Source organism: Anomaloglossus baeobatrachus, chromosome 10, assembly GCF_048569485.1.
Source record: "Anomaloglossus baeobatrachus isolate aAnoBae1 chromosome 10, aAnoBae1.hap1, whole genome shotgun sequence".
Taxonomy (NCBI): Eukaryota; Metazoa; Chordata; class Amphibia; order Anura; family Aromobatidae; genus Anomaloglossus; species Anomaloglossus baeobatrachus.
The window spans coordinates 67,231,519-67,253,854 of record NC_134362.1 but is presented as its reverse complement, the minus strand read 5'-3'; the positions used below and the strand labels follow the sequence as shown (position 1 = coordinate 67,253,854).

Below are 22,336 nucleotides of genomic sequence, written 5' to 3'. Positions count from 1 at the left end.
TGTGCATCTCAGAACGCAGCCGAAAAAGCTGCGTTCTGAGACGCATTCGGCAAAACGCAACGTGCGCACAATCCTGGAGAATTCATGCGTTCTGGATGCTTTCTCTGCCATAGACAGAGTGGGAAAAGCATCCAGAACGCACATTCTTCACAGTGCGGTCCCACTCGGCTCTGCAGCATCCCCATAGACTTGCAGCAGAGCCGAGTTGGACCGCACTGTCAAAAAGAGAATGGCTGGCTGCGAGACAGTGCCACGCAAATCAGAATGAACTCGGATGAACTTCACCCGACTTCATTGTGATCGCGCTGCTCTGTGTATGTGCCGCGGCTTGATTTGCGGTCACACGTGAAGGACTCACCTGTGATCGCAAATCCCCTGAGTGACTGAAGTGAGCCGCGCGATCAGCTGTGATTTCACTCAGGTTACTTGCGGCCACAGCTGCAGTCCTCCACCTGAGAGCGGTGGCCGCGAGTGACCTCAGTGACAGCACAGCTGATCGCGCGACTCACTTCAGTTGCTGCATGGAGGTCACAGGAGCGGTGGTGTTCTACATGCCGCTCCTGTCAGCTTCCGATGTAGCAGAGCTGGAAGCCTCGCGGGACCTTGCGTGGATTACGTCAGACCTGGAGGTGTTTTTGAGGGGTTAATAAATTGGTGAAAGAGGGTGTTTTATTGTCTTTCATTCTAAATAAAGAATTTTTTGGATGTGTGTGTTTATTTTCTTTAACTTACAGGTTAATCATGGAAGGTATCTCAAGGAGACGCCTGCCATGATTAACCTAGGACTTAGTGGCAGCAGCTATGGGCTGCTGCCATTAACTCATTACCCAGTTTGCCACCGCACAGGGTAAAGTCCCGGGACTGTCGCATTTAATGGATGAGGCAATTCCGGGCGGCTGCTGGCTGATATTGTTAGGCTGGGGGGCTCCCCATAACGTGGAGCTCCCCATCCTGACAATACCAGCCTTCAGTCGTGTGGCTTTGCCCTGGCTGGTATCCAAATTGGGGGGACCACAAGTCGTATTTTTTTCAATTATCTATTTATTTTTTTAACTGCTCGATATAGACCCGCCCACCGGCGGCTGTGATTGGTTGCAGTGAGACAGCTGTCAATCAGCGTGGGGGCGTATCTGACTGCAACCAATTATAGGCGCCTGTGGGCGGGGGAAGCAGGGAATACTGGATGGATTAATGACCGGCCGGCATTTTCAAAAGAGTAGAAGCCGCCACAGTGTGAAAGCCGTGCAGCGCCGCGCCGGTGATCGTGGATCAGTGAGTGAGTATGAGAGAGGGGGTGGGAGAGACCGAGATGGACATAGAGAGATAGAGACATAGAGAGAGAGAGAGAGACCGACCGACAGACAGAGAGAGAAAGATGAAAGAACTGCCTTTGTTATGTTAAAAAAACATGCGGATCGCAACAATAATGCAATGCAAGCGCACTGCTTCACATTTTGGTAGTGTTTTTCTACAACTCATTGATTTCAATGGGTTTAGAACACAGCCAAAATGGCAAAAACAATTGACTTGTTGCTTCTTCAAACGCAGAGATTTTGACAAATTTTACGCACCTAAAACGCTGCGTTTTTAAAAGCATTGTGCGCACAAGAAAGCCCTATATCCCATAGACTATGCCTGGAACTCAAAACGCATGCATTTTGGCATGAAAACGCTGCAGCTCAAAACGCTGCGGAAACGCAGGAAAAAAAGCAAAGTGCGCACATAGTCTTAGGAGGATATCTCTTTGTGCAGGTAACTATTACTGTGCAGAATTATTAGGAAACTTAATAAAAACCAAATATATTCCCATCTCACTTGTTTATTTTCACCAGGTAAACCAATATAACTGCACAAAATTTAGAAATATACATTTCTGACATGCAAAAACAAAGCCCCCAAAAATTAGTGACCAATATAGCCCCCTTTCTTTATGATGACACTCAACAGCCTACCATCCATAGATTCTGTCAGTTGCCTGAGCTGTTTACGATCAACATTGCGTGCAGCAGCCACCACAGCCTCCAGACACTGTTCTGAGAGGTGTACTGTTTTCCCTCCCTGTAGATCTCACATTTTATGAGGGATCACAGGTTCACTATGGGGTTCAGATCAGGTGAACAAGGGGGCCATGTCATTATTTTTTCATCTTTTAGACCTTTACTGGCCAGCCACGCTGTGGAGTAGTTGGATGCATGTGATGAAGCATTGTCCTGCATGAAAATCATGTTTTTCTTGAACCATACTTCTCCCTGTACCACTGCTTGAAGAAGTTGTCTTCCAGAAACTGGCAGTAGGTCTGGGAGTTGAGCTTCACTCCATCCTCAACCCGAAAAGGGCCCACAAGTTCATCTTTGATGATACCAGCCCATACCAGTGCCCACCTCCACCTTGCTGGCGTCTGAGTCGGAGTGGAGCTCTCTGCCCTTTACTGATCCATCATCTCGCCCATCCATCTGGCCCATCAAGAGTCACTCTCATTTCATCAGTCCATAAAACCTTTGAAAAATCAGTCTTAAGATATTTCTTGGCCCAGTCTTGACGAATGGCATCTTGGCAGCTTCACGCTTGATTTTCCTCAATTCATCGGCAGTTATTTTACTCCTTTTTTGCCCAACACACTTCTTGCGACCCTGTTGGCTATTTGCCATGAAACGCTTGATTGTTCGGTGATCACAATTCAAAAGTTTGGCAATTTCAAGACTGCTGCATCCCTCTGCAAGACATCTCACAATTTTGGACTTTTCAGAGCCCGTCAAATCTCTCTTCTGACCCATTTTGCCAAAGGAAAGGAAGTTGCCTAATAATTAAGCACCCCTTATATAGGGTGCTGATGTCATTACACCGCACCCCTCCTCATTACAGAGATGCACATTACATTATTTACTTAATTGGTAGTTGGCGCTCAGCCTATACAGCTTGGAGTAGGACAACATGTATAAATACTATCATGTGATCAAAATAATCATTTGCCTAATAATTCTGCACACAGTGTAATTGCCTTTCACCATCATCCCTAAAGGTAACCTGTCCGCACACTGGAGGTGCCCTGACCGCCGGCAGGATAATTTAGTGACAGGTGTCCTCATTACATTAAACTATGATTCACTATGAAGTGCAGCGACATTTTAGAAAAACTTTGGATTTAATTAGTCATGGCTCGGGGACAAGAGTCCGCTGGGAGGAGCCTCTCAGGGTTCTTTCTGCACAATTTAGCCTGATCGTCAAATTTGCCCATATTTGGTTATAAAGAGAGATTTGTCAATCAACCTAAGCTCTGAAGCTGCAGGAGACCCTTCCAGAAAGCCCGTCACCCCAAACACGGTACTTAGCACCAGCCTTGAAACAGTCAGACTATGATTTCTGGAAAACACCTCCGTGCTTTATAGTAAAGAACAAAACTAAGTCTCACGGTTGGATTTAGCGCAGAATAAATGTGCTGACCCAGTGAGAAAGCCTGGTATTCTTTGTATATGCCAGACACCATTTATATTTTACATACCTGTGCTAAGTGACCAGGATGTTATAATTTGCGACTTTTCAGAAGTGGCAAGAAAAAGTGGTCTAGGTAATAAAAAGCCGACACCAAAATAATAGATTCCATTTTCTGTCAAAAGGATTTTATACCCAAAACTAAATGGCATGTATATAAAAAAGTTTTATACTGAGTAAATCCTTACTTTTTGTGTAGAAATCAGTTTTGCTATTTTTCAGAAAACCATAGTAGAAACTGTATGCTAATGAGTTGCAAGTGCAGTGGGCGGGGCTGTGCACTTGCAGCTCTCCTGCCTTTCTCCCCATTCCCAACCCGCCTCCTGTCTCTGACTGACAGGCCACTATTGTTCCAGTGACCTGTCGACAGACCAGAGGCAGCTGCGGTCGGGGAATAGCGAGAAAGGCAGGAGAGCTGCAAGTGCACAGCCCCGTCCACTGCACTTGCAACTCATTACCACGCAGTTTCTACTATGGATTTCTGAGAAATGGCAAAACTGATTTCTACACAAAAGGTAAGGATTTACTCAGAATTAAAGCATCTTTACATACATGCCAGTAGTGTTGGGTTTAAAATTCTGATGACAAACTCTCTTTAAGGCAGCTGGAGATTACCCATACTTACTAAGCATGAGCCTCTTAATAAATTTGGAAAAAACACCTGTGCCCCAGCTGCAATTAGTTTTAAAAAAAATTACACAAGCAAAAAAACCTGTGATTTAGTCTGCCCTCCCCAGGTCCAAAGCCAAATCTCTGCAGAAGATCCTAGTGTCTGTTATGGTCGACAGCGCTGCAGCCAATCAGTGACCTCAGATGCTCGATCTACATGCTGCACATATACATCTGGGATTGCAGATTAGTCTCAGTGATTTGCACAAATAAATGAATCTGACATGGATACATCTGGCTTTTTTTGTTTTATATGGAAACATAACCAAATGAAAAAAACAAACCAGGCCACGAAAGGTGTTAATATGAAAGAAATAATAGAGATGTGATAACACGTTGTGCTTTCCAGGAACTATTAGTGACAAGGAAGGATCTGCAGCCAAAGTAAGCATCTTCAAGTGCCGGAAATAAATATTGTACCAACAGTGTGTAGACATTGGGCCCGGACTGCTCCGAATCCATCACCTTCCAAGTATAAAGGTGCAATGCTCCAAGCAGCCAAGATGCCAAGGATATTGGAAGAAGGGATCGGCACCCCCTGTACAGCAGAGATCTTTAAGACTCCCAGGCCATGGTGATTTGATATTCTCTGGTTGTAGTAGACTGGTATATTATCCATAAAAAAGGCGATAAGTTGTAGACTGATGAGATCTAATTGCTAGGGGTCCCAACTGGTACATTTAAACCCATTAAAGTGAACCTGTCAGGTGCAATATGCACCCAAAACCATGAGCAGTTCTGGGTGCATATTGCATTTTAATCCCTGCCTAACTGTCCCAGGATCTAGTAGCATGGATAAAGAGATCTTTAGAAAGAGTAGTTCTAAAGATCCTTCATTATATGCTAATGAGTGAGGGGACTAGTCCCCTGGGCGTTAGCTATCTGGCCAGTCGCCTCTCATTAGCATGTTAGTATGTCCCTGTGGGCGTGCTCTCATGTTAATGAATATGCAGCGTCATAGGATGATTTCACTTACCTCTGACATCGCATCCGATGGGGATTTCGACTCTCTGCACATAATCCTGGAGGTTCGGTCATGCACATTACTTCAGTTTGAAGCCAGGACGCGTACACCCGGCTTCATAGTGCGCATGACCCAACTCCAGGGTAATGTGCACTGAGCCGAAATCCAGTGTCGGGCGGCGGAGAGGTGAGTGACATCATCCTCTGACGCTGCGTATTCATTAGCATGCCTACGGGGGTGTACTAACATGCTAATGGGGGCAACTGGCCGGGGAATTAACGCCCAGGGGACTAGTCCCCTCGCTCATTAGCATATTTTAAAAGATCTTGAAAAAATACTTTTTCTAAAGATCTCTTTATCTGTGCTAGTGTATACAGGGACAGTTAGGCAGGGATTAGCAATATACACCCAGAACTGCTTGTGGCTATGGGTGCATATTGGACCGGACAGGTTCCCTTTAAAATGGATATACTGAATCACCATTGACTATAATGAGGCAAACAGGGTCACACTGGGCTCCGTTGAACACCATTTTCAGCAGTATCTGCCTATTAGAAGCAGGCACCAAAAGCGCAATCTACCACATCTTGCAGCCAGCCTCAAATAGGTGGAGATGGACAGAAATGATATCTGACGGAGCCCAATGTGACCCCCTCTGCCTTATTAAAGTCAATGGCTCTATTAGCACAACTGTCCTTGTCCCCATTTGGATGGCTTCATAATAAGCCCTGATGGAGTGACCGATGATAGACTAAAACGCAATGTGAACATGTAACAATGTGTAAAAACATTAAAATTAATACATCTAGTTATCAAATAGTTTATAGTAGGACATATAAGTTCATAGTTCTGTTTATGTTGGAGGGCATAGTTTATTAATAAACTTTTTATAAGGAATAAGTATTAAAATGCCCATATTGAATATATATATATATATATATATATATATATATATGTGCTGAGCATGGAAGGATATATTTATATTCTTCCAGAAGCTTCTAGAAGATTATGTCATGGAACTGTGTTCAGTTAAAACACCCTATATGGTTTGGACAGTTGCCATATAACACACGATGGAGGGGGTTAGTGCTCGCTCCTCCACATTGCCTGCTGCCAGAAGACTCGAGTGCTGCAAGATGTGACATGCTGTCCGGCCTAAGAGATGACATCCCCTGCTTTGCCATTCAGGACCCAAAGAGAGATGGGTAAAGACTTCCCATTGATCAGTATGGACTAAATGAACTCTTTGCGTAAGCTATCAAAATATATTATTTTTCCTTTCTGTAACTGAACCCTGGCAACCATTTTTAAATAGATAAAATATATTTATTTTTTACATTTTTTGAAGTTTCTTTCATTCATGAGCTTTTACGTATTTGAAGAAAAATATATTTAAGAGTATATTTTTTAACATTTGGCAAGCCACCCATTCGTAATTTTTACATTTTTTGTTGTTCCTTCACTTTGCATAAGGGGGGTCGAAGTAATAAGTATTTTAATTAAGTATCTCCTGCATGTAACAATGCTAAGGATAAAATCCACTGCAAATCTGCACTTCATTCCACACCCAACATATGTAGATTTTGAGGTGGATTTGCAGAGACCAAACCTGATGCATACAAAATCCACATGGGAATCACAGGCCATCAAATCTTTTAGTGTTCTGCAGTGAAACCTGGAAAGGATTGTGAGCGTTTCCACTTAAATATAAAAGGTCCTAGTGTAACAGTAATCATGAGAGGAGGATTGTGCGGTCAGCAGGACAGTCCTCTTTTTAAAGGATGACATTCATAAAGTATAAAAGAATGGCCATTACCTGTCCAGCAGCTCCCAGTCCTCTCCGCCCCAGCGATCCTTAAATTCCTCTGTATTCATTCCACCAATGCGATCAAAATCCGACTTGTAAATGCCAAATAGACCGAAACCGTTCACTTCCCAATATCCTACATGGGAAAATGTAGAATAATGGTTACACAGACCGGATATAGAATAGAGGGATAAGGAGAGTTGTCAGACATGTTTGTCTATTTGGGCAGAACGGGTGGCTCAGTGGTTAGAACTGTTGCTTTGCTGCGCTAGGGTCTAGGATTCAGATCCCACCAAAGACCACATCTGCAAGGAATTTGTAGAGAGGGGTCACAGGAGGCAGGACAATGCTGTGCTGCGGTGTTGCTCTGTACAGCAGGCAACGAGGCACGGGCCATTATGAAGATGTCGGCAGTAAGGGCTTCAATTAATGGCACTCAAAGTCACGCGCATGCGCAGATAGAGCTCTCAGCTCAAGCTCATCTGTGCACATGCTGACTCCAGAGCCGCGCCCGCTGCCCCGGCACAGAGCCGTGCCCGCAGCCCCGGCACAGAGCCGCGCCCGCAGCCCCGGCACAGAGCCGCGCCCGCAGCCCCGGCACAGAGCCGCGCCCGCAGCCCCGGCACAGAGCCGCGCCCCCTGCCCCGGCACAGAGCCGCGCCCCCTGCCCCGGCACAGAGCCGCGCCCGCTGCCCCGGCACAGAGCAGCGCCCCCTGCCCCAGCACAGAGCAGCGCCCCCTGCCCCAGCACAGCACCATAGCCCAAACGAAAAATATGGTATGTAAAGCACTGTGGAATTAATATTGCTGTAAAGTGAATATTATTATATCTTTTAATTTTTTTATGCTTTATCAAAATAATGAATATCAACACAGAGATTGAAGTTCACAACCTCTGCGCAGTGGACATTGTCTAGTTCTGTTCTCCCTCTTACCTCGGGGCTGACGCGGGGAGCTTCCACAGCTCAGTCTCATTACAATAGGGGCAAAAGCCAAGCGTCCCTCCACACAATGCTTCCTCACACTGTCCAGTACTGAAAGAGGGAAGTGTATGTGCAGGTCACACAGGAACACAATGCTATGATTGTCCTGCAGAAACACACCAGTGAACTGATGAATTGCGCCATCTACATACAAAAAATCATATCACTAAAGAACTCCAAGCATTATTCATCACTAACCTGTATAGTATCGACTCCCGCCTGTAGTCCGGCCGACCTCTCGAAATTTCCACTTCTCTTCAGATACTGATAACTGAGAAGAAACTACATGTCAGGAAGAAGTTTTGTCATAAGAAGTGAGAAAGAACCTGAGGTCACCATAAATCAAGAGTTTCACAAGTGTCTTCTGGCCACCAATGAAATAATATTATCAGGAGTGCTCCATCTTTTTTTGGTTGAAGGCCACATTAATACATTGAAATCACTCCCAAGGGCCACATTAAAGCTTAACTTGTTCCTGATATGGTCAAGTTCCACTTTTGTTTTTTACTCCCTTTCTTCTCAGTCATAAAGAAGGGAATTTTGTTACTTACCGTAAATTCCTTTTCTTCTAGCTCTTATTGGGAGACCCAGACGATTGGGTGTATAGCACTGCCTCCGGAGGCCACACAAAGCAATTACACTAAAAAGTGTAAGGCCCCTCCCCTTCTGGCTATACACCCCCAGTGGGATCACTGGCTCACCAGTTTTAGTGCAAAAGCAAGAAGGAGGAAAGCCAATAACTGGTTTAAACAAATTCACTCCGAGTAACATCGGAGAACTGAAAACCGTTCAACATGAACAACATGTGTACCCGCAAACAAACCAAAAATCCCGAAGGACAACAGGGCGGGTGCTGGGTCTCCCAATAAGAGCTAGAAGAAAAGGAATTTACGGTAAGTAACAAAATTCCCTTCTTCTTCGGCGCTCTATTGGGAGACCCAGACGATTGGGACGTCCAAAAGCTGTCCCTGGGTGGGTAAAGAATACCTCAAGTTAGAGCTGCGAAGACAGCCCTCCCCTACGGGGAGGCAACTGCCGCCTGCAGGACTCTTCTACCTAGGCTGGCGTCCGCCGAAGCATAGGTATGCACCTGATAATGTTTGGTGAAAGTGTGCAGACTCGACCAGGTAGCTGCCTGGCACACCTGTTGAGCCGTAGCCTGGTGTCGCAATGCCCAGGACGCACCCACGGCTCTGGTAGAATGGGCCTTCAGCCCTGATGGAACCGGAAGCCCAGCAGAACGGTAGGCTTCAAGAATTGGTTCTTTGATCCATCGAGCCAGGGTGGCCTTGGAAGCCTGCGACCCTTTGCGCTTACCAGCGACAAGGACAAAGAGTGCATCCGAAAGGCGCAGGGGCGCTGTGCGGGAAATGTAGATTCTGAGTGCTCTCACCAGATCTAACAAATGTAAATCCTTCTCATACCGATGAACTGCATGAGGACAAAACGAAGGCAAAGAGATATCCTGATTAAGATGAAAAGAGGATACCACCTTCGGGAGAAACTCCTGAATGGGGCGCAGCACTACCTTGTCCTGGTGGAAGACCAGGAAGGGAGCCTTGGAAGACAGCGCTGCTAGCTCAGACACTCTCCGAAGAGATGTGATCGCTACTAGAAAAGTCACTTTCTGTGATAGTCTAGAGAGTGAAACCTCCCTCAGAGGCTCGAAGGGCGGCTTCTGGAGGGCAACTAGTACCCTGTTCAGATCCCATGGATCCAACGGCCGCTTGTACGGGGGTACAATATGGCAAACCCCCTGCAGGAACGTGCGCACCTTAGGAAGGCGTGCCAAACGCCTCTGAAAAAAGACGGATAGCGCCGAGACTTGTCCTTTAAGGGAGCCGAGCGACAAACCTTTTTCTAACCCAGATTGCAGGAAAGAAAGAAGGGTAGGTAATGCAAATGGCCAGGGAGACACTCCCTGAGCAGAGCACCAGGATAAGAATATCCTCCACGTTCTGTGGTAGATCTTAGCAGACGTGGGCTTCCTAGCCTGTCTCATGGTGGCAACGACCCCTTGGGATAAGCCTGAAGACGCTAGGATCCAGGACTCAATGGCCACACAGTCAGGTTCAGGGCCGCAGAATTCCGATGGAAAAACGGCCCTTGGGACAGTAAGTCTGGTCGGTCTGGTAGTGCCCACGGTTGGCCGACCGTGAGATGCCACAGATCCGGATACCACGCCCTCCTCGGCCAGTCTGGAGCGACGAGTATGACGCGGCTGCAGTCGGATCTGATCTTGCGTAGCACTCTGGGCAAGAGTGCCAGAGGTGGAAACACATAAGGGAGCCGGAACTGCGACCAATCTTGCACTAGGGCGTCTGCTGCTAGAGCTCTTTGATCGCGAGACCGTGCCATGAAGGTTGGGACCTTGTTGTTGTGCCGGGACGCCATTAGGTCGACGTCCGGCCTTCCCCATCGGCGACAGATTTCCTGAAACACGTCCGGGTGAAGGGACCATTCCCCTGCGTCCATGCCCTGGCGACTGAGGAAGTCTGCTTCCCAGTTTTCTACGCCGGGGATGTGAACTGCGGATATGGTGGAGGCCGTGGCTTCCACCCACATCATAATGCGCCGGACTTCCTGGAAGGCTTGCCGACTGCGTGTCCCCCCTTGGTGATTGATGTATGCCACCGCTGTGGAGTTGTCCGATTGAATTCGGATCTGCTTCCCTTCCAGCCACTGCTGGAAGGCTAGTAGGGCAAGAAACACTGCTCTGATTTCCAGAACATTGATCTGAAGGATGGACTCCTGCTGAGTCCACGTACCCTGAGCCCTGTGGTGGAGAAACACTGCTCCCCACCCTGACAGACTCGCGTCTGTCGTGACCACCGCCCAGGACGGTGGTAGGAAGGATCTTCCCTGTGATAATGAGGTGGGAAGAAGCCACCACTGCAGAGAGTCCTTGGCCGTCTGGGAAAGAGAGACTTTCCTGTCCAGGGATGTTGACTTCCCGTCCCATTGGCGGAGAATGTCCCATTGAAGTGGACGCAGATGAAACTGCGCAAACGGAACCGCCTCTATTGCCGCCACCATCTTCCCGAGGAAGTGCATGAGGCGTCTTAAGGAGTGCGACTGACTTTGAAGGAGAGCCTGCACCCCAGTCTGTAGAGACCGCTGCTTGTCCAGCGGAAGCTTCACTATCGCTGAGAGAGTATGAAACTCCATGCCAAGATACGTTAGTGATTGGGTCGGTGACAGATTTGACTTTGGGAAGTTGATGATCCACCCGAACGCCTGGAGAGTCTCCAGTGCAAAATTCAGGCTGAGTTGGCATGCCTCCTGAGAGGGTGCCTTGACCAGTAGATCGTCCAAGTAAGGGATCACAGAGTGTCCGTGAGAGTGCAAGACTGCTACCACTGCTGCCATGATCTTGGTGAACACCCGAGGGGCTGTCGCCAGACCAAATGGCAGAGCCACGAACTGAAGATGGTCGTCTCCTATCACGAAGCGTAGAAAGCGTTGGTGCTCCGTTGCAATCGGCACGTGGAGATAAGCATCTTTGATGTCTATTGATGCTAGGAAATCTCCTTGGGACATTGAGGCAATGACTGAGCGGAGGGATTCCATCCGGAACCGCCTGGCGTTCACATGCTTGTTGAGCAGTTTTAGGTCCAGAACAGGACGGAAGGAGCCGTCCTTTTTTGGAACCACAAAGAGATTGGAGTAAAATCCTCGCCCCCGTCCTGAGGGGGGACAGGGATCACGACTCCTTCTGCTCTTAGAGAGTCCACCGCCTGCAGCAGGGCATCTGCTCGGTTGGGGTGTGGGGAGGTTCTGAAGAACCGAAGTGGAGGCCGAGAACTGAACTCGATTCTGTACCCGCGAGACAGAATGTCTGTTACCCACCGGTCTTTGACCTGTGACAGCCAAATGTCGCAAAAGCGGGAGAGCCTGCCACCGACCGAGGATGCGGAGGGAGGAGGCCGAAAGTCATGAGGTAGCCGCCTTGGAAGCGGTTCCTCCATTTGCTTTCCTGGGGCGTGAGTGAGCCCGCCAGGAATCTGAGCTCCCTTGTCCTTTCTGAGTCGTTTTGGACGAGGATAATTGGGCCTTGCCCGAGCCTCGAAAGGACCGAAACCTCGACTGCCACTTTTTCTGTTGAGGTTTACTTGCTCTGGGCTGTGGCAAGGAAGAGTCCTTACCCTTGGACTGTTTTATGATTTCAGCCAATGGCTCACCAAACAGTCTGTCTCTAGATAATGGCAAGCTGGTTAAGCATTTTTTGGAACCAGCATCTGCTTTCCAGTCCTTTAACCATAAGGCTCTGCGCAAAACCACAGAATTGGCGGCCGCCATAGAGGTACGGCTCGTAGATTCTAGGACAGCATTGATAGCATAGGTCGCAAACGCAGACATTTGCGAAGTTAGGGACGCCACCTGCGGTACTGCTGGATGCATGATAGCATCCACCTGTGCTAAACCAGCTGAAATAGCTTGTAGTGCCCACACGGCCGCGAATGCTGGAGCAAACGACGCGCCGATAGCTTCATAGACAGATTTCAACCAAAGGTCCATCTGTCTGTCGTTGGCATCTTTAAGTGAAGCGCCATCCTCTACTGCGACTATAGATCTAGCCGCAAGCTTGGAAATTGGGGGATCCACCTTTGGACACTGGGTCCAGCGTTTGGCCACTTCAGAGGGAAAAGGATAACGGGTATCCTTAGAACGTTTAGAGAAACGCTTGTCTGCATGAGCGTCGTGCTTCTGGATTGATTCTCTGAAGTCAGAGTGGTCCAAAAAAGCACTTAATTTACGCTTGGGATACAGGAAATGGAACTTCTCCTGCTGTGCAGCTGCCTCCTCTGCTGAAGGAGCTGGTGGAGAAATATCCAACAGTCTATTAATCGCCGATATAAGGTCATTAACCATGGCGTCACCATCAGGGGCATCCAGATTGAGAGGGGCCTCAGGATTAGAATCCTGATCACCGTCCTCAGTCTCATCACAGAGAGACTCTTCTCGCTGAGACCCTGAGCAGTGCGATGACGTGGAGGGTCTTTCCCAGCGAGCTCGCTTAGGCTGCCTGGGACTGTCATCTGAGTCAGAGACTTCAGCCTGTGATGCTTGAGACCCCCTTGAAGTACGGATTAGTTCCAACTGAGGGGGACCGGGGAGCATAGACACAGCAGTGTCCATGGTCTGAGTAACTGGCCTGGACTGCAAGGTCTCCAGGATTTTTGTCATAGTCACAGACATTTTATCAGCAAACACTGCAAAGTCTGTCCCCGTCACCGGGGCAGGGTTCACAGGCGTCTCTGCCTGGGCTACCACCACATTAGGCTCTGGCTGACGAAGTGCCACTGGGACTGAACATTGCACACAATGTGAATCATTGGAGCCTGCCGGTAGATCAGCCCCACATGCAGTACAAACAGTGTACACAGCCTGTGCCTTGGCACCCTTGCGTTTTGCGGATGACATGTTGCTGCTTCCTCAGAGCAGTACAGGGTGTCCAGCCAAGAAGCGACCTTACAGTGCAACTATATAAATATATATATATATATGGTACCAAGAAAAAAGTACACTAATATAACACTGAGGCACTAGAGGGGCCAGCACTACTGTGCTGCTTACCGCCCGCTTAGGAGCGGTGTGTGGTCGCCAGAAATCCCTCCAGTCTGGGTCTCCCAGAGCCTGCTGCCTTTCCCCAGCCAGACCGCATGTGTAATGGCTGCCGGCGTCCTTGTGGAGAGGGGGGGCGGGCCCTGGGCGTACACCGACGAAGAGCGGGAAGTCTGCTTCCCCCTGTGCCTAGTGAGAGAGGGCTGGAGCATGTAAATAAAGCTCCAGCCCTCGGCGCTGTCAATTGAGCAGCGTCTCTCCCCTACCCTGATTGACAGGGTGGGGGCGGGAACGAAGCGGCGCTAGGCCGCAGAAGCCGGGGGTTAAAGTTAGAAGCGCCGCCGCCGTAAAAGCGCGGTCGGCGCAAAGTCCCCGGCGCACTACAAGTCGCAGCTGCGCCGCCGCTCCAGGAGCGGTCGGCGCAGTAGTTCCCAACATGTAACGTCACTCAGCAAAGCTGCAGTGACCTAACCCCAGCGCACAGCGCTACTGTCCCCGGCGCACTATAACGCTCAGCAAGCCCTGAGAGTGTCCGTGCCTGCCGGGGACACAGAGTACCTGAAAGTTGCAGGGCCTTGTCCCTGAACGGCACTCCCGCTCCAAATCCAGCAGGTTCTCTGGGTCTGTGGATGGAGCCCGGCCCCAGGGCTTGGGGGCCGGCAAGATCCCACTTCCACAGAGCCCTCCAGGGGATGTGGAAGGAAAACAGCATGTGGGCTCCAGCCTCTGTACCAGCAATAGGTACCTCAACCTTACAAGCACCACCGCGGGTGAGAAGGGAGCATGCTGGGGGCCCCATATGGGCCCTCTTTTCTTCCATCCGATATAGCCAGCAGCTACTGCTGACTACAAACAGTGGAGCTTATGCATGGATGTCTGACCTCCTTCGCACAAAGCAGAAAACTGGTGAGCCAGTGATCCCACTGGGGGTGTATAGCCAGAAGGGGAGGGGCCTTACACTTTTTAGTGTAATTGCTTTGTGTGGCCTCCGGAGGCAGTGCTATACACCCAATCGTCTGGGTCTCCCAATAGAGCGCCGAAGAAATTTATTTTTCTGTCAACATAGATGTATGAGGACTTGTTTATTTGCAGGATGAGTTGTACTTTTGAATGACACCATTCATCTCTACATTCATAGAGTTGATTTTACTATGATGTGAGCTGTAAAAGCCATTGGGCCGGGGTGCACCAAAATATAAGGTCCACAAATTGGAAGACCGGGTACCTATTTTCTGCACCTCTTCCATTTTTCTTGTTCATTTTATACATAGTGGACTAATATTACCAGTTATGTATATTAGATTTTATGACAGGGTATTGATCCAGGGAACTAGTCTGATTGCCGGATGTGGAGTCAGGAAGGCAATTTTTTCCCCATTGGAACTTGTTTGCCACATTGGGGTTTTTTTTGCCTTCCTCTGGATCAACATGTTAGGCTACGGGTTGAACTAGATGGACTTAGAGTCTCCCTTCAACCTTAAAAACTATGATACTATGATCTCTCCAAATATTGTATTTAGTCATTGTGTTTATGGCGAACATTGTGTGGGAAAAATGTCCCGACAATGTGATTTCTCCTCATCGGCAGGATTTACGGCAATACCAAATTTCCATTAAAAAAAAAAAAAATAAATATATATATATAATAATAATAATAATAAAATCTATATATATAATTGCCTTATTCTGTCTGTCTGTCTGTCTGTCTTGCTCCAAAATTGTGTCCCGGGACATGTCCTTACGGTGACAAACAGCGGATTGGCTGCTGGCCTCGCCATGGCCCCGCCCCCCTGCACGGATTGGCCGCTCGCCTCGGCTCCTCCCCCCCGCATGGATTGGCTGCTCGCCTCGGGTCCGCCGCCCCCTCGCACGGATTGGCCATGTCCTTACGGTGACAAACAGCGGATTGGCCGCTGGGCTCGCCATGGCCCCGCCCCCCGCACGGATTGGCCGCTCGGCTTCACCATGGCCCCGCCCCCGCACGGATTGGCCGCTCGGCTTCACGGATTCGCCATGGCCCCGCCCCCCGCACGGATTGGCTGCTCGCCTCGGCTCCTCCCCCCCGCACGGATTGGCCGCTCTCCTCGCCCAGGCTCCGCCCCCCCCGCACGGATTGGCCGATCGCCCAGGCTCCGCCCCCCACACGAGGTGAGCGCATCAAGGTCCTGCAGGGGCGGAACGCGCGCACGCACACACACACACAATCGCATACACATACTCACAACATCCCGTGATATCGCTTGCTTCTCGGCGGCGATACTGTGCAGTGATATTCCAGGACCTGCTGGAGGATCACATGACCGGAAGCATGTGGTATCTCCGGATGTTGTGATTCTGTCAGCGTGTGTATGCGATCGGATGTGTGTGTGTGAGTGTATGAGATCGGATGTGTGTGTGTGTGTATGCGATCGGATGTGTGAGTGTCGGCAGAAGAGCACGGCGTGCAGCACAGCTGCTGGGACCGGCCACCGGTGGGCACAGGGAGAAGTGGGGTGTGTGTGTGTGAGTGTATGCGATCAGATGTGTGCGTGTTTAATGTCTGATGTGTGACTGTGGAGCACGATGGGGAGTGCGCAGAATGGGGGATGGAGCACGATGGGGAGTGCGCAGAATGGGGGATGGAGCACGATGGGGAGTGCGCAGCATGGGAGATGGAGCACGTTTGGGAGTGCGCAGCATGGGAGATGGAGCACGATGGGGGGTGCGCAGCATGGGGGATGGAGCACGATGGGGGGTGCGCAGCATGGGGGATGGAGCACGATGGGGGGTGCGCAGCATGGGGGATGGAGCACGATGGGGAGTGCGCAGCATGGGAGATGGAGCACGATGGGGGGTGCGCAGTATGGGGGGATGGAGCACGATGGGGGGTGCGCAGCATGGGAGATGGAGCACGATGGGGGGTGCGCAGCATGGGAGATGGAGCACGTTTGGGAGTGCGCAGCATGGGGGATGGAGCACGATGGGGGATGCGCAGCATGGGGGATGGAGCACGATGGGGGGTGCGCAGCATGGGGGATGGAGCACGATGGGGAGTGCGCAGCATGGGAGATGGAGCACGATGGGGGGTGCACAGCATGGGGGATGGAGCACGATGGGGAGTGCGCAGCATGGGGGATGGAGCACGATGGGGAGTGCACAGCATGGGAGATGGAGCACGTTTGGGAGTGTGCAGCATAGGGGGATGGAGCACGATGGGGAGTGCGCAGCATGGGGGATGGAGCACGATGGGGAGTGCGCAGCATGGGAGATGGAGCACGTTTGGGAGTGCGCAGCATAGGGGATGGAGCACGATGGGGAGTGCGCAGCATGGGGGATGGAGCACGATGGGGAGTGTGCAGCATAGGGGATGGAGCACGATGGGGAGTGTGCAGCATGGGGGATGGAGCACGATGGGGGGTGCGCAGCATGGGGGATGGAGCACGATGGGGGGTGCGCAGCATGGGGGATGGAGCACGATGGGGGGTGCGCAGCATGGGGGATGGAGCACGATGGGGAGTGCGCAGCATGGGGGATGGAGCACGATGGGGAGTGCGCAGCATGGGGGATGGAGCACAATGGGCGGTGCGCAGCATGGGGGATGGAGCACGATGGGGAGTGCGCAGCATGGGGATGGAGCACGATAGGGAGTGCGCAGCATGGGGATGGAGCACGATGGGGAGTGCGCAGCATAGGGCATGGAGCACGATGGGGAGTGCGCAGCATGGGGCATGGAGCACGATGGGGGGTGCGCAGCATGGGGCATGGAGCACGATGGGGGGTGCGCAGCATGGGGGATGGAGCACGATGGGGAGTGCGCAGCATGGGGATGGAGCACGATGGGGAGTGCGCAGCATGGGGGATAGAGCACGATGGGGGGTGCGCAGCATGGGGGATGGAGCACGATGGGGAATGCGCAGCATGGGGGATGGAGCACGATGGGGAATGCGCAGCATGGGGGATGGAGCACAATGGGGAGGGGGGATGGAGCACAATGGGGAGTGGGGATGGAGCACGATGGGCGGTGCGCAGCATGGGGGATGGAGCATGATGGGGGGTGCGCAGCATGGGGGATGGAGCACGATGGGGGGTGCACATCTCCCCCCAAAACACACACACACTGCCACACACGCACTGCACAACACACCACACACACACTGGGAACCACAAACACTGCCCTACACAGACACCCACACACACAACGCCGCACACACACAACACCCAACACACAAACACCGCGGCACACACAAATATACGCACATACCGCGCAACACACACATTGCACAAAACATACCTCCCCCAAAACACACACACACACACACCCACACAAACCGCGCAACACACATACACAATGATACAGACACACAGCGCTCTACAAACAACGCAACACACAAACAACACCGCTCTCACCCCCCGCCACACCCAGACAACACCCAGAACATGTACAGCCCCTACACAAACACTTGCTAACTACAGACAACAACATCTATCTATATATATATATCTATATATATATATATATATATATATATATATATATATATATAACAAAAATTATACATTAACTACACAATACGTAAATTCTAGAATACTCGATGCGTAGAATCGGGTCACCTTCTAGTATATATATAATTGCTTTATTCTGTCTGTCTGTCTGTCTTGCTCCAAAATTGTGTCCTTACGGTGACAAACAGCGGATTGGCCGGTCGCCTCAGCTCCGCCCCCCCCGCACGGACTGGCCGCTCGCCCAGGCTCCGGCCCCCACACGGATTGGCCTCTCGCCCCGGCACCCTGCACGCATTAGCAACTCTGCTACGCCCCGCCCCCCTCACGCATTGCACGCTCGCTCTGGCCCCGCCCCCTGCACGCATTCCCCGAAACAAAACGGAGACCCGACTCCCAGGTGAGTGCTGTACCCCCGGGAGCCCACATCAGCGTACGCCGCCAACCCAGCCGACACATACTCTCGCATTGCTGGGGTTGACGGCGTACGCTGGTGTGGGCTCCCGTGCGAGCGTGGGGCGGGGTACGCTGGTAACCATGTAATATTGTCTAGCATGGTTACTAGCGTACACCGGCTCCAAGGTGAGCGCATCAAGGGCCTGCAGCGGCGGAACACACACACACACGCACATACATCAGAACACACACACACACACACATCAGATCGCATTCACACACTCACAACATCCCATGATATCGCTTGCTTCTCGGCGGCGATCCTGTGCGTGCAGTGATCTTCCTGGACCTGCCGGAGGATCACATGGCCAAAAGCATGTGGTATCTCCGGATGTTGTGAGTGTGTGAGCGCATATGTGCGATATCGTCAGTGTGTGTGTGCGTGTATGCGATCGGGTGTGTGCGTGTATGCGATCGGGTGTGTGCGTGTATAGGATCGGGTGTGTGCGTGTATAGGATCGGGTGTGTGCGTGTATGCGATCGGGTGTGTGCGTGTATGCGATCGGGTGTGTGCGTGTATAGGATCGGGTGTGTGCGTGTATAGGATCGGGTGTGTGCGTGTATGCGATCGGGTGTGTGCGTGTATGCGATCGGGTGTGTGCGTGTATGCAGGGCCGTATTTGGGGTTTTTGCTGCCCTAAGCACTGTCAGTGGTGGCGCCCCCTTCTGATCAGTCAGATTACGGTTATATGCACACAGCTTTTTTTTTTTTTTTTTCCAGACAGATCCGCCCTATAACCCGCCCAAAAAACCCAAACTCTAAATATTAAAGAAATGAACTCATACACTGCAATGTAAAACGACTTGCTGTCCATATGTTCAGTCTTTGGAGTTTTTTTAAGCGCGTCAGGTTTCCTCAGACATGAAGCGGCTGACAGTGACCGGTCCATTATATGGCGCCTGCTGCTTGGACGCCGCTTACTAGTTGTGACCGGCCATTATATGGCGCCTGCTGCTTGGATGCCGCTTACTAGTTGTGACCGGCCATTATATGGCGCCTGCTGCTTGGATGCCGCTTACTAGTTGTGACCGGTCATTATATGGCGCCTGCTGCTTGGATGCCGCTTACTAGTTGTGACCGGCCATTATATGGCGCCTGCTGCTTGGATGCCGCTTACTAGTTGTGACCGGTCCATTATATGGCGCCTGCTGCTTGGATGCCGCTTACTACTTCATTTAAAAAAATAAGTAAAATCCAGTAGCTAAAAGATGTTGGAAAAAACAACCAAAAAGCCACAGCAAAAAAAATAAATATTTGCTTCAGGATAAAATGATGACTGTCCTGAAGTGTATTCTGTCTGAATAATTCCGGGGGTTCACAGACATCTAGAAGACGTGTGCACATTCCCTGATAGAGCCCAGAGCCTTCAGATAGTAGTTAAGACCTCCATACACATTAACCTAAAGTTGTCTAAACCCGCCAATATCGACAGGTTCTGCTGATAGCCCAATGTGAACAGGGGCTCTCAATTCTGATTGTCAGGGGAATAAGGATCCAGCATGTCCAATTACGGAGTGTAGATCCTATTATCCTCTAAATGATAAGCTGCTGTCGGAGATGTCCAACAGCGGCTCTAATAAAGAACACAGAAACACTTGGCAGAATGAGTGCTCCTGTATATGGGAGAGCCGAGCAAGATAGCTGCCGGCCTAAAAATCAGACTATAGTGTATGGGGGCTTTAGTCTATTACTTATTCGGCTGACAGACATGCAGATAGCTGTATTTTTAGTCCAGCACGCTGACCCTATGTTTTAGGATCAAGACTGATAAGGTAAAGATTACAACAGCCACATGACTATCACCAGAACCACCATCAGTACAGTAATACATAACTAAAACCACACTACATACTATAATACGTAACCAAAACCACAGTTAGTACAGTAATACATCAACAGAACTACTGTCAATACAGTAATATCATCAAAACCACCCTAAACACAATAACACATCACCAAACCCACCCTGAAGACAATACATCGCCAAAACCACCATCAGTACATGAATACAATGCCAACTTCACACAGCAATCAAGTACAGTGTCAGGTTAGACCCATATACATCTATGTATTGCATTAACGTACAACTCTCAGTATGTTCTTAACAATGGTAAGGAGATGCTGGTAGTTGTTACCAGCCATCATTAGACTGTGGACCATATAAGAACCACAATACTGATTAGTCCCAGGCAGTAGACTTAACTTTTGGACGAGATCTTATAGGTTTAGGTCCATTAATTCTGGGGAGATTAGTAGGGCAGAGGTGGGCTCAGTAGGGAGAAGGGGCATCATGGGGTGGGACTTGAGACCCCCACCAATTGCTCAAAAGACCTCTTAAGTGCACAGCTCAGGAGACAGGACTATGAAATTTTACTCCCGGAATCCATTCTGTCTGCATGTTCTGGTTTTGGAAAACACTCGGGGCCACGGTAGTCGGACCCCCAGCGATTGGAAAGTTATTCCCCATCCCAAGGATAGGGGGCAAGTTCCCAATGTGAGAAAACCCCTTTAAAAGCAGCATTCACACTGCAGCCAAAGATGGGAACCTGATTTATCTTAACAGTGTCCATCACCCGATGCACGAGCAAAAAAACTTTCATTCGTCAGGTGAGATGATTTTTAAGCTCACTTAAAGGGAACCTGTCACCCCAAAATGACACCTAGACTGCGGAAATATTTATATGGGGGACATGATCTGTGGAGAAATAAACCCACCCATATAGGTCAGCTTAAAAGGAACTGGTCACGACCTTTAATATTAAACTGCTCCATTGTCCTTATAGTCAGAAAATGTGCATCACGTACGTTGCGTCACTAACAAGAGGGGGGGCAGTTTAGAATTGAAAAAGGGTGTAACAGGTTCCCTTTAATGTTCACTGAAAAAGCCACATTTGATATGAAAATGAGGACATTTCTGCGCGGCCTAAGCCTGGGTGCACCGATACCACCGAATATAGGAAAATACTAGCCAGGCCTGTGTCTTGATTAATAGTGATCCATTGGTGAGAGTGAGCACCATAACACCAGATCTCCTGTCTGCACCGCACCCAACACTGCAGCACACTCCAAGCGTCAGTGCGGGTGTGCACACAACACAGGAGGAGCACAGCGGCACACACCAAGCGTCAGTGCATGTGTGCATCCAACACAGGAGGAGCACAGCGGCACACGCCAAGCGTCAGTGCATGTGTGCATCCAACACAGGAGGAGCACAGCGGCACACGCCAAGCGTCAGTGCGGGTGTGCACACAACACAGGAGGAGCACAGCGGCACACGCCAAGCGTCAGTGCATGTGTGCATCCAACACAGGAGGAGCACAGCGGCACACGCCAAGCTTCAGTGCATGTGTGCATCCAACACAGGAGGAGCACAGCGGCACACGCCAAGCGTCAGTGCATGTGTGCATCCAACACAGGAGGAGCACAGCGGCACACTCCAAGCGTCAGTGCATGTGTGCATCCAACACAGGAGGAGCACAGCGGCACACTCCAAGCGTCAGTGCATGTGTGCATCCAACACAGGAGGAGCACAGTGAGGAGGGGGACACGGCGCTGTGATGTGCTGTCTGCTCACTTCAACAACCTTCCTCATTAAATCGGCAGTCAAATACAGGCAGCAACCAGGTGTCAGAACGTACCTGCATCACATTGCAGGCGCACCCACGCGGACACTGGAGTCACATTGCAGGCGCACCCACGCGGACACTGGAGTCACATTGCAGGCGCACCCACGCAGACACTGGAGTCACATTGCAGGCGCACCCACGCAGACACTGGAGTCACATTGCAGGCGCACCCACGCAGACACTGGAGTCACATTGCAGGCGCACCCATGCAGACACTGGAGTCACATTGCAGGCGCACCCACGCAGACACTGGAGTCACATTGCAGGCGCACCCACGCAGACACTGGAGTCACATTG

The 22,336-nt window shown here is 50.3% G+C and overlaps 1 protein-coding gene across 3 annotated transcripts in view; it reads right to left on the bottom strand.

The window, feature by feature from the left end:
- Positions 1-22,336, bottom strand: part of B4GALNT4 (beta-1,4-N-acetyl-galactosaminyltransferase 4) — a 184,274-nt gene that overhangs the window by 6,380 nt on the left and 155,558 nt on the right. For all 3 annotated transcript variants that reach the window (XM_075326956.1, XM_075326958.1, XM_075326957.1), the window contains exons 18-20: positions 8,111-8,183; positions 7,865-8,018; positions 6,939-7,065 (exon numbers count right to left, since the gene is read on the bottom strand). In XM_075326956.1, coding sequence (XP_075183071.1) covers positions 6,939-7,065; positions 7,865-8,018; positions 8,111-8,183 — 354 coding nt within the window. The remainder of the gene's footprint in view (positions 1-6,938; positions 7,066-7,864; positions 8,019-8,110; positions 8,184-22,336) is intronic.